At 37.2% G+C, this 12792-nt stretch overlaps 1 protein-coding gene and 1 long non-coding RNA gene across 4 annotated transcripts in view; one reads left to right on the top strand and one right to left on the bottom strand.

The window, feature by feature from the left end:
• Nucleotides 1-2370: 2370 nt before the first annotated feature.
• Nucleotides 2371-10209, bottom strand: LOC107729563 (uncharacterized). Of its 3 annotated transcripts, none has more exons than XR_001638592.1 (4): nt 10120-10209; nt 7440-7554; nt 3426-3531; nt 2371-2644 (listed from the first exon to the last, which is right to left on the bottom strand). It is a non-coding gene; the product is annotated as an uncharacterized LOC107729563 (long non-coding RNA). The 3 variants fall into 3 exon arrangements; XR_001638593.1 differs by lacking the exon at nt 10120-10209 and adding an exon at nt 9893-9909; XR_001638591.1 differs by lacking the exon at nt 10120-10209 and having other exon boundaries at nt 7440-7601.
• A 1685-nt stretch (nt 10210-11894) lies between these two features.
• LOC107729562 (prolactin-like) overlaps nt 11895-12792 on the top strand; it is a 2627-nt gene continuing 1729 nt past the window's right edge. Inside the window, exons 1-3 of the mRNA XM_016540127.1 lie at nt 11895-11943; nt 12115-12236; nt 12392-12499. Of these exons, the coding sequence (XP_016395613.1) occupies nt 11913-11943; nt 12115-12236; nt 12392-12499 (261 nt within the window). The 5' untranslated portion in view covers nt 11895-11912. The remainder of the gene's footprint in view (nt 11944-12114; nt 12237-12391; nt 12500-12792) is intronic.

Below are 12792 nucleotides of genomic sequence, written 5' to 3'. Positions count from 1 at the left end.
TCCATCAATTTTCAATGTCAGGTTTATTAGAAAGTTTGATTAGGTGACAAACTAGAGCAGAAAAGAAAAAAGAAATGTAAAATGTAAAGAAATTCACTTTTTGCCTACTTTATTGCTAAAACCTGCAAAATCACTCTGGACCCCTCATATCCAGCACACTCCCTCTTTGAACTGTTGCCGTCTGGTACATATTATAATTCATATTTTCAGATAATTTGTTATCATAATATTTATGGACTATAGCTGTCCCATCTACATTGTCATTTTTAGCAAAAACACTCAAAGGCTTGCAGGAATATCCATCTTTGATGGGCCTAGTTGTGTTTTTTCATAGTAGTTTTCAGTATTTTTACATTTACATGTGCATTTAGCAGACTCTTATTTGTGGACATACAGGAAATGTCATGTCTCGCAGGACCACGGTGTTACATAATTAAACATAAATATAAACATACAATACTAGAAGTAAGAAACATTTTTTTGAACCTATAGCCTACATAGTTTACTGAAAGCGGTAATCTAACTAGGCCTAATATAAATAGTTGACTGTACATACACATAATCTAAGACTATGACTATAAAAGTACTTTACATAAATACTGTACATTATATTATGCAAAAGAGGTATTTTAGGGTAAGAAGTGTATAGTGCAATATGATTTGTGGCGCATTTGCAAGTAAACAAATGTTATCTTATTCAGTCTTTGTTGCAAGGGACAGAATTCGTCAGAGATCCAACAATTTTCAATGTCAGGTTTATTAGAAAGTTAGATTGGGGAGCAAGCTAGAGCAGAAAAGAAAAAAGAAATGAAAATGTAAAGAAATGCACTTTTTGCCTACTCTCTATTGCTAAAATGAAAGCGCCATCCCTGCAGTTTAATGTTTGAACACAAGGTAGCAGTAGAGACAAACACAGAGTGCGTGTGTTCTGCAGGCAAGAAGTTATTGAAAAATCTCCCAATATAATGCGCATTTAATGTTGGGGTTTTTATTTCTTAATCTCACCCAAAAACATTAGGCATAGCGAAATGTTGGGAGTATCTTTTAGTCCAATCTGTATCAGGCAGTCTTAGTCCAGACAGCAGGGGGCGTTGCTCTAGACTGGTCTGACTCGTTGAGCTCTTAGCCTCTATTTTACAACAAGTGAGGCACTAACTGTTCATATATTATGTTAAAGTACCTATGTTATGTTCAGTGAGTCATTACAAGATTACACGTCTGCTGACAAAATTCAGGGTTTCTAATTGTGTGTTTTCTGACAGAGATCAGCAGACAGAGGTGATTCTTGCAGATTCACCTGGATATTCAACTCAGCACTTTCATATCGTCCCTCACGTGATGTTTTCAAGGTCAAACACATTCAGTGACCTTCATACTTGCCTTTTGTAAAGTTTTGTAAAGTTATCCCCTTCCTACCTGTCTGGCAGGGCTCCAAGCAAGAGCACACCCTCCTCCCTTTATTTTCTTGGAGCCTTATGACAACCGAAATCTCTCCTCAGCATGGAGGCAGAAGGATGTCTGCTGGAAATGTGGTAAAGCCTGGTGTAAGTATAAGTGTAACAACAAGTCACGCATTTAGGTCGTAAAAATAAGGTAATCAGTTTTATTTATTTTTCAGATTTCACATTTTACACGTTTAATCATTTTAATTTGTATTAGGCTACTCATTGTATGTATGAAAACAACGAAGACATTTAGCCTATCTTGCATTAAAAAAAAATATCTAAAACTAGTTAGATATTGAGATTGTTGCATGACGATCTGATCACATTTGAGCAGTGATTCATGGAGACATCACCCAAAATTTTCTCTGCTTATACAAGCAGTAAAATTGTTGTGACAAGACTTTTGCATTGATAATTAGCTTGAATTTCTTGTTTTGTACTGTTTAAATGACACCAAACCAGCATGTGTGAGCATAGTCCAAACCCTGGGGATTTTTATTCTTGGTTATAGAACAAGTCTTCACACTTCTAGCTTTGCTAATAGATCAGCTCATGAATGAGCATAAGATCTGATTGATTGACTGATGAGATAAGTGCATTTGGGGATTTGAGTGGGTGTATTTGTGTGCCTCTTAATGAGTCAAAGTGAGGAGTTTAGAGTATTAGTAACATTGGAAAGCTTAATCTCCTACTTTAGTTCACCTAAACCCATTACAGAAGCCTACATAATCCTTGCCTACAGTCCACTTCACTGCATCCACCTTAAAGTTTTGGACTTGTATATAAATAAAACCACAAGGACTCATTAGAAGTCACTTTTGGCAAGACAGGATCTGCTAAGCAAGTTAATGAAAGCTGTTTTTAAGGAGTTTACCTAAAAACGAAAACAAACATTGTCAAACAAATTCGGTTACAAATATCGAACCATTTTTAAAATCTTTATTCCATTTTGAAAGCATCTGAGACACATCATTTACATCAAATCTCAAACTGTCTACAGATCAGATCAATACAATCAGCCACAAAAGGGGAGGGGAGGTTGGTGGTTGGAGGAATCTATTTAAGCTTCACAGGGGGGGTAGAGAAGAGAAGAGACACAAATATGGTCTCTGCTGCCAAACCCCAAACCCCATAGTTTAGTCCAGTGCCATGAGCTGCAGGGAATGCTGGGAAGGTGGAGGACTCAGTGCAGTGAAACCCTAAAACAAACAGAAATACAGAGAATCATAAATTTCAAATGATAATGAAAAATCATGAAGACAATCATAAAACAGAGCAGAACGAATGTGCTTAAGATTAAACAGTTAAATTAACAGCCAATCAACGGATAATATTAAGAATATTAAATAAATATTTTTTCCAGTTGACATGGTTTCACTTGACAACAACAACATAAACATTTGTGGAGTGAATTAGTTAGTAATGAAGTAACACTGACCTTTTTTAAAGGCTGACTACACTCTAAAATTAATTGTATCTAAAATAATTGTCAAGTTAACATACATTTTAAGGCAGTGAAGTAACAAAGTAAACTTGACTAATTTTTTTACAGTGAAATTTAAACAATTTTATTATTTTTTTATTCAGTTTAACATTATAGTCTATGTTGGACAGTTATTCTTGCATACTTATTTCCCCCATTACATTTAGTTTAAATTTGCCACGATACAGTACTCATTCACTTATCTTTAACAAAACTAATAATTTCATGAAAACAGTTTATTCTTCAGCTAATCTCAAACTGAATATAAATATAAGCCAATTATCGGTTCTCACCCATAACATGGAAATAATGTTTTTTTTAGATCTGCGCATCCTAAATTATTAGACCATTCCCAACTAATTTGAAATACTGATCAGTCAGCCATATTCACATATTTAAAAAAGAAAACAATAGTACATAATGCATCTGTTGATCTGACATAAATAAAATACTCGTCTGACATGTAAAGGGGAATGAAGCAAGTGAATGTGCATTACTTTTCCTGCATGTTGAGCTCCTCATGACGCCTCAGCATTGCTCTTCACACAGGCAGCAAACGCCTCCATTAGCTCCTTACATGCTTCCTCGCCATTCTCCTTTACACTGTAGCACACAGAAAACACGCTCATTACTCCAGCACACACACGCTGATTCACATCAACATATCACATATACAACGCAAAAATGCAGATTTGTCCCTCTGAAGCACACAAGACTTCATGATCAAGTATAAAGGTTCTGTACCACACACTGTAAAGAAATTACATAACTTTGGTATTGTCTTTAGTTTCTGCAAAGTCTTATAAAATGTGCACTCATGATAGGCTGGATTCTGCTGGGACTGAATGAGACAGTATGTATGCATTTGTACGAGTGAGATTATTTGAGCCTCTCCACACCAAACAACGGCAGACACTGACACACTGCATTAGAGTGATGGAGCGAAAACAAGGGTTGGAATGACAGCGCAAAGGGGGGAAAGAGATGCAAAGCGAGGGAGGCGGATAATCCAGCTGAACGAGTGAAAGATAGAGCCCTAGAATCACTTGACAAAGCAAGCAGGTAATGGAAAAGAGACATGCTTCCTGCTAAAAGAGAGAGATGTCGTGACTTGTGAGGAAAAGAGCGAGCCCCTCCCCCGGAGAGAAAATGATTTTAGTCTCTCCCTCCCCCACAGATCATCTGCTGCATCTGGCATGGTGACATAAGCATGCTCTTCCTGGCTTTCTCTCTTTTTTCAGAGAGAGTGGTGATGTAACACACAGCTGGTCGATTTAAATATGAAGTGCCTTATGCAGACTGGTTCTGATGAGCCACGTGACGTAGCTGTAAGGATGTATGGGGGGATTTCACTAGCCAAGGGCATTTCCTCTTCATAGGCAGCCATTTTAATACTAATACTAGATTCAGAGAGAAGACATGCAAAGGGAGAATGGACCATTGTGAAACACAAGACTAATTGACAAAAAACAATTAGGGTCAGATTATGTCTTTATCCTCAACAACCAATAATTAGAGATCACAAAACCATTTCTAGTCAACTGGAAATGCACCCATGTTTTGGGCTCGAAAAATGGTCCATTTAAAAGCTAGTTTGATTTCAAAATGTGTTGAATTTCTGGAAAACTGTGTCAAATGAACCAGAACATGGGTGTGTTTAAAGACCTTTTGATTTGGGAGACAAATGTTGAAACACTCTATATCTGTGGTGTAAAATTGGTGGCAAAAGCACAGTCATTTTAAAAGCTAGTGTTAGGGATAGCTCATCATTTACTCACTCACACCTTGTTCCCAAATTGTATGGCTTTCTTTCTTCTGTGGAATATAAAAGAAAATGTTTTGAGAAAGAGCTTTCTTTTTTTTTGTCCATAAAATGGAAGTCAGAGCTGTTTGGTTACCAACATTCTTCCCTATATTATCATTTGTGCTCTGCAGAAGAAATGGTTTGTAATGACATGAGTGTGAGTAAATGATGACAGAATTTTAATTTTTGGCTTGAACTATAGATAAATTCAGACACACCTTTGTATCGTGAAAAGCGCTGTACAAATAAACTTGAATTGAATTGAATTGAATTAAATAAATTGATCTTAAAATGTGCTACAAATGTGCATTAAACGAACCAAACCATATTTATTTGCCAGTCAAATATTGAAATCTGTCAGTCTTGGAGCTGTAAAATTAGAATGATACCAAAAAGCATCAGACAAATGGGAAGGGGATGATCACCTTCCCTAAATTAAGACTGAATAATTCACATGATGGCCAGTCCTCCACATATATAATGCAAAAGGAAAAAGGGCACGGCTCAGGAGTGCTCTGATCTTAAACACAAACAGGAAATTATTTTACTTGACCCAAAGAATAATTTGATTGTAATCTAATAAATACCGAATCCATATGGAATTGATTTATTTCCACATGGAGCTCCTATAACAAAGCTATCCTATGCTGATAAAGCAGATGCTTTTGTTTATTGATAGATTAAGTAACACTGTTTACCCTGAGGGGGGCATCTACAAAACTAGAACAATACATTCCAACCGCTACAAGAGCAGGCATGCTAACACAAATGAGAGGAAAAAATCAGCTTAAAGTGTAAACGATTAACTTTTGATTTGCATTAACATTCTTGAAGGGCCACCCTATAGGACACAATGGCTGTACGTTAACTCTGAGGCTGATGTTTAGTCACAAACTTTGAAACCGTACAAAATGGAGAACATCTCAAGGTCACAAATTCACAAATTTTACACTGTTCCACAACAAGCAGCCAGATGCATTCTCCCAGTGAATAACTGCTAGCTTCTGGGGTTAAACCTGTAACATTAATCCTCTTCTGGGTTTAAAGCCCATGATGAATCCCCTTTGTGGACTAGCATGACAAAAAACAGACAAGATGGCCACTGTGACATGCTTAGACCAGGTGTAAAGTGATCCAGTGAAAAGTACATGTCACACTGTATAATGGATGACAGACACATACACACATCTATGCATTACCATGTACAAGGGCACTATAAATACTAGTGTGGTGTACATTATTTAAGGTCACCTTCTGTAAGGTTAAACATTCAGCTAGTCAGCAACACATGCAAGTTGCTGGTCAAAATGGTCACAGAAAGGTCAATGACAAACTGACCTGCTAATAGCGTTTTAACTGTTAACGGTTCTGCCATTCTCCCAACAGTCTCGTCCCAGCCTCACTTTATCATTTTGAGCGGTGACTGCTCATGTGAGAGAAAAACTATTAATGTTTACAGATGCACCTTTTCGCCATTTTTCACTGCCCTCCCTCAAATCCATTTTGGATTACAGTGGACTTTGTTGGTTTTATATCCGCTAAAGCAGTGTCCCACCTACCAGAATGTTTTAGATGTCTCTCTAATTAAAACACCTGATTCATCTCATCAGCTTTTTGGTGTGTTGAACAGGGAGACATCTGAAATATCTTGGGAGGTGGGTCTCAAAGACTGGAGTTGAGAAGCACTGCTGTAAATGAAGGTGACTGTGATGGCCAGTGCTTCAGATGAAACAGTGACACATTATTCGAGCAAATTCTTACCCCCACACACCCTTCCCCTATCTGGTCCTTGCACACCAAAGGTCAGCGTATGTGCAACCTTATCTCCTTTCTCATGCTGCCCAGGCCTGTCGACACTACAAACACCAAAAGCAGCCAGTCTACATTTTTTTGGGTGGGTGTGGGGATTAGGGTCAAAATACAGCTTGAGCAATGGCTGGTGTCAATGGTCAAGAGAGAGGGAACACAATGAAACCCTACATAGGAGGAAGGACAGCATATGCATACTGAACGAATGTTCATCACTGGCCACTGGTCACAATCTCCTTCATTTGCAGGATATAAAACCAGCAAAACCCATTAGTGGGAGGGCAGGGAAAACCGGAGAAAAGGTTCACCCGTAAACATCAGTGATTCCCTCTCATTTAAGTGGTCAAACTCAAACATGACAAAGCGAGGCCAGGGAGGTTGCAGGGACAGAAATGGTGAAGATTGAGAGAGGAAATCAGGGATGGCAGGACGAGCGAGAGGAAAAGCATGACGTAGACACATTCCCAACAGCCAATCAGCCGTGAGGAAGAACTGAAGTTGAAGAAAAACCCCAGAATGCTCTTAATGAGCGGCCCCACTGCTGCTGCCAACTCGCATCAAACTGACACCAATCAAACCATTTAAAAAACTCACTAAACTTAATTAAGTTACATCTTATTAAACACACCGGATCCCTCTGCGCGAACCTTCCACCTCATATTCGGCGCAAGGTCCTTTCTTCCCTCCATTTTGGATCGCCATCACGATGCAGTATTTACACTGCGTATCATAATTCTATTGAATATCACCAACCTTAACTAATTAAGAACTAAAATAAATCTATGTGGAAATAAATCCACATTTTAGAGTATGAGAATTTAACAGATTTTAATTCGGTCCATACAGAGTTGCAACAGACCGGTATTATGTACCATACATTGCTACTCCAGTCACTTACCATTTGTCTAGATCTGCCTTGATGGCCACACAGGGTGCTGGGACAGGGGTCTCGGCAGGAGCTGCAGTCTCTGAGTCCGACATGGTTCTGTGGCGTTGGTGTGATCCGTGCGCTCCTGTGGTTGCATGTGCAAGAGAAAAAGAGAGAATGGAGAGTTAGAATTGGCAAGAGAGAGGGGGAGTGTACATAGTACACAGGGGAGGAAGGAGGGGGGAACGTGAGAGGGCACATATGTACATGAGCAAGAGATCAAACAGTAAGCATTAAAAAAAGCATTTAAAAATTTTTTTGAAAGTATGGTGCTTCATATGCAAAAAGCAAATAATTGTGCTTTTTTTTCTGCACCTAAAGCAACAGTGTGTAATAAAGTGTGCTGAGACAATGGAAAGTATGCAGAGAAACTTAACTTGCATTCAGACACAGAAAAGCTGCACAACTTCTTGTGTGATATAACGGACTGTGCATGGACGCCCCCTATTGGAAACATGTTTTCATGACGTGCACCAATTTACACTTTTTTTCTCTGTTAATCATATTTATTTTCATCTAAACGCAGTCTCATTTAAATTGCATCCAATTTCCTTTTTTATTTTATTTTTTCTTAAAGATTTAAATGAATACAGCCAGGGTGTACACTAGAATAAATACAAAATAAATAAAATTCCTTCCCTTATTCCTTTATTGCTTCCCTTTCTAGCTTGTACTTATTTGAACAATGCCTAAAACTTGGTATTACAAGCACTTCCTGTGTCTGTTTGCCTCTTTAAGAAGAATCACTTTATGTATTCCCCAATTGTAAGTCGCTTTGGATAAAAGTGTCTGCAAAATGACTAAAGGTAAATGTAAATGTAAAATTGAGATATATGAATAAATGTAAAATGGTTAAATGAAAACATTAAAATTAACACATTTTACAACTTCCTTCTGCCTTTAAAATGAAAAACAAAGGCTTACTTCCCCCCATTTACATTTATGTACACTAAATAGAAGTAGCAGATTAATTCATGAATTAAAAAAACGAATGCATTTTCATGCATGAAGATTTTTAAACAGTTAAAAGCATCACCACCAGCCACTTTAGAATCCATCACATTGTAACGTATAACTTTCCCTTCAAACTTTATTTTTATTGTGAATTGTGCACTACATTCACTAACCCATCCCTCTAAATGGATGTTATATAGATAATTAAAATTAGTGCTGTCAAACGATTAATCGCAATTAATCGCATTCAAAATAAGTTTTTGTTTACACAATATATGTGTGTACTGGGTATATTTATTATGTATATATAAATACACACGCATGCATGTATATATTTAAGAAAAATATGTTATATTTATATATTAAATATATTTATATATATAATATAAATTATATGAATATAAATATAAACATGTAAATACATGTAAATATTTTCAAAATATATACTGTATGTGTGTATCTTTATATATACAAAATATATATACACATATATACACAGTACACACACATACATTGTGTAAACAAAAACTTTTATTTTGGATGCGATTAATTGCGATTAATCGTTTGACAGCACTAATTAAAATACAATTAGCTATTTCTATATGAATACCGTTTCAATTTGAATTAAAATTCCATTCCTCAGCTATATGGTGTTCAGACCAGACTATAAGCTAAATCAAGCAAATCCATTTGGCTTTTAAGAGTTTTGATGCCAGAAAGGGGGTCACATTTGAATCAATATTCAAAATAGTGGTCACTTAATATAGGTTTTAATATAGTAACCTATTTACATTTAGGTTTTCGAGAGAAAACTGATGCTGAAGATGTTGCAACATACTATTATTCGACGGCAGATAAGATTCTTTCATTGCTCACCCCGCCCCCTCATCTGTTCAAACAGTTTTACCCCTTCACAAAAGCACCAAAAGTCTAGTCGTAGACTATAAATCAGAAACGTAACTTTAAAAAGCAACCTGTCTAATCCTTTCAATGTTGGTTAATAAATTAATTTCGGAAAGTCTAAATTACAGTTGGATGCATAATAATAAACTGAAATTCCGCGGGACAAAACATGTATCCTAAAGTAGCCTATGTGCAAGTTTTACAGTTTTATTTTAAATATCTATTCGAATGATTTATAACCTTTTTATTACTGCAGTTTTATTGTAGTGTGTGTTTTGTATTTTTATTACACTTTTTCCTCTTTTATTGTTTATGTTCTCTAAATAAACAAAATTATCATCAAGGCTAAAATGCCTGTATATATTAAAGTCAAATTCGTAAAAAAAAACTATCTTTGTATCACTTTTAAAACGTAGTCTCTTCGATTGTGTCCGTGAGCATGTGGATACGTTTAACTGCAACAAAAGCATAGTTGTTACTTTCTAAGGATCTGAAACTTTTGCGGATCTCTGCATCAACCCACCTCCTCAAAGGTCACTTAAAAAGTTAAGCTTGGCTAAGCCTACCTGTCTGTCTAAATCAAGATGTTACGTGATTAAAGCTGTAGGAAGAAATGACTGAAAGCTACGCAGCTCGCGCATCTGAAAATGACGGAGGTATTTAACGGCGACCTTCAGATAAGAACGTCCTGTTCTCTAAACAATCAACCCACATCCATATGCATTTACACTGCTGCCAACGAGCTAAAGTGCAGATAATTAAATTAGCATGAAATGTCAAGCAATTACTTTACCTGGGTCTGCAGTCCGGAAAGATCTGGCAAGATTTACCTGGAAAACAAAATGAATATTTTTGAACTGGAACACGCATTAAGTACCTACTGGATCCACGCCTCCTTCTCCAGGAGTCTTGAGGGAGGAGAAATGCCCCAATACAAATGCATACAATGCTGTTCTCTCTGTAATGAGACTATAAGGTTGTTTATTGGATAATAATTGGATAGATTGGAGTTTTTAGGAGTTGGTCAAATGAAATTATAAAAAGTATAGGTGAAATAGGCTATATGTGAAATTTTAAAGTTCCCAAAATATATGCGATATAAGTTTTGGAGAGACTCAAGCCAATTTGAGGTAACAGAATGAATTAAAAAATAACTATGGATTTACTACAAAACCCCCTCCCCAAAAAAACATGCTAGTTAATCCATGGCAACCAAAAAATTGGTTTTGCTGTACTAACCATATTTAACCATGGTTTTTGTAGTGAGACCGTGGTTATACAAATGGTAATCAATACACCAAAAACATGAGATGGTCCTCACTGCAGAACACAAGATCCAGGGGGCGAGGTTGGATCCAGATCCAACTCCTCCCACCTTACATATACCTAACCCTACCCGTCTCCACCCCCTGATCCCTAAACCCACCCATCTCCACCCCCTAGATGTGGATCCAACCCCGCCCCCTGGATCTTGTGTTCTGCAGTGAGGGGCTACTGAAAAACATGGTTACAACACTTTTACTACCAAAAAAAAAAAAAAAACGGTTAATTTTCATAAGGGAATGATTGAATGATAACACCATTACACAAAATGTTACAAAAGGCCTGTTATTTCAAGGTCCTGTAAGGTCACACACTGTAACTAACTATTAAGTCGGAAAACATAAAGGGAACAGGAAACTTTCATAAGAATTGGACCAGCACATTCAGACATAAATAAACAAGGAAAGAACAGAAAAGAAACAAAAAGGGTTAAAACCCTCTCAGTTCACAGTAGGTCATGACAAATGAGTGTTTCCTCATTGCTGGGGGAAGGGTCTCACATGTGAAGACTTTTTTAAATGGCATGCGGCTGTAAGAGTGTAGAATGGGTACACAACTTCCATAAAAAGGAAAAGAGCTGGGAAAATCAAATCTGACCCTTCACACCTGGCCCACCTTTTCTTTGAACTGGCACTACAAAGCACTGAGCACCAAAACAGCCAGTTTATTACAAAAAAAGGCCATTTTATTAGCTTAAATTATATGTATGTCTGCACTATGCCTGTGCATTTTTTTCTGCACTGGAAGGTCCTGTCACCAAGTTCCTTGTGTGTGTGTAAATGCTCTTTCTGATTCTGATAGTGGTGCAGTCTATTAAAAATCAATTTGTTTTTCCATTCAGACACCCTAAAATAATGCAATCACGCCAAAAAAAAAAAGAAAACACACATTTTTAGAAAAAAACAGGCACACAAATCATCAAATGTCACAAATATCATCACTATATTAAAAGTTAAAAGAGAAGAAAGAATGTTTTACATTTATTTATCTGACCGTCTGATCATCATCTGATCATCTGATTTTTGCCCTCGTATCCTGTATCTACTCAGACAGCTTATAAATATTGATCAGCCAAACCCTCACATCAATGTTTTTCATTAGTTTCAGGATTTAACTAATACACCTGGAGTGCAAGACTCATTGCATATGCAAATGAGAGGACCAAGAAGAGCAGGCCTATATAATGGCAAGAAAATGACCGAGAGCTCAAGAGAGGAAATCAGACTGCAAAGATTCAACCGAGACCAGTTAAAACCAGTTAAAATGACTCAAGGATCTAGACTGTACTTTGCAGGTGAGCAAACCTTATGTCTTTCTCAGACTAACCTTTCCCTGCCACATTTTACACTTTACTTCTCCTCCCTCCTTCTTTACATCCCCTTTTCCATTTTCTGTTCATTCTTACTGGACTTTAGATGACCCTAATGTTATTTTTGAACGTTTTCTTTTTCTTTTTGCTTTTCAGTGGCTGTTCTGCTGTGTGCGTTTGTCACCATCAATGGTGTCGTTCTGAATGATTTACTGGAGCGAGCCTCTCAGCTTTCAGACAAACTTCACTCTCTCAGCACCTCTCTCACTAATGACCTGGTCAGTACCAAACACCCTGGTAAACGTGTTTATGAGGTGTTATATGCCCACTCACTGGGTTATTTGCAATATGTGACTTCAGTTTTATCCAAACAGGTATTTATTTCATTGATTTGATGTTGGTTGTTTAATATTAACCTTGCTTTCCTCCACAGGATTCTCACTTTCCTCCTGTTGGTAGGGTAATGATGCCCCGTCCGTCGATGTGCCACACATCCTCCCTTCAGATTCCCAATGACAAAGACCAAGCCCTGAAAGTCCCGGTAAGAGCACGCACCCGTCTTCATCTCTATCAAATGTAAAAAACTTTCTCCTGCACTCTTAGAAAAAAGATGTGACAGCTGTCACTCGGGTGATACCTTTTCAAAAGGTATTTTTAAAATAATTTCTTATTAAAATCATTATATTATATTATATATATAAACGCTAAAAAATGCTGGGTTAAATATAACCCAGCGCTGGGTTGGGTTGTTTTGACCCAGCGGTTGGGTTGTTTTGAACTCAACCGCTGGGTCAAAACAACCCAATAGCTGGGTTTGTCCCTTTTTAACCCAGC

The sequence above is a fragment of the Sinocyclocheilus rhinocerous genome, unplaced genomic scaffold (genome assembly GCF_001515625.1).
Source record: "Sinocyclocheilus rhinocerous isolate Xijiao unplaced genomic scaffold, SAMN03320098_v1.1 scaffold697, whole genome shotgun sequence".
Lineage (NCBI taxonomy): Eukaryota > Metazoa > Chordata > Actinopteri > Cypriniformes > Cyprinidae > Sinocyclocheilus > Sinocyclocheilus rhinocerous.
This window is presented reverse-complemented; position numbering and strand designations above follow the sequence as displayed.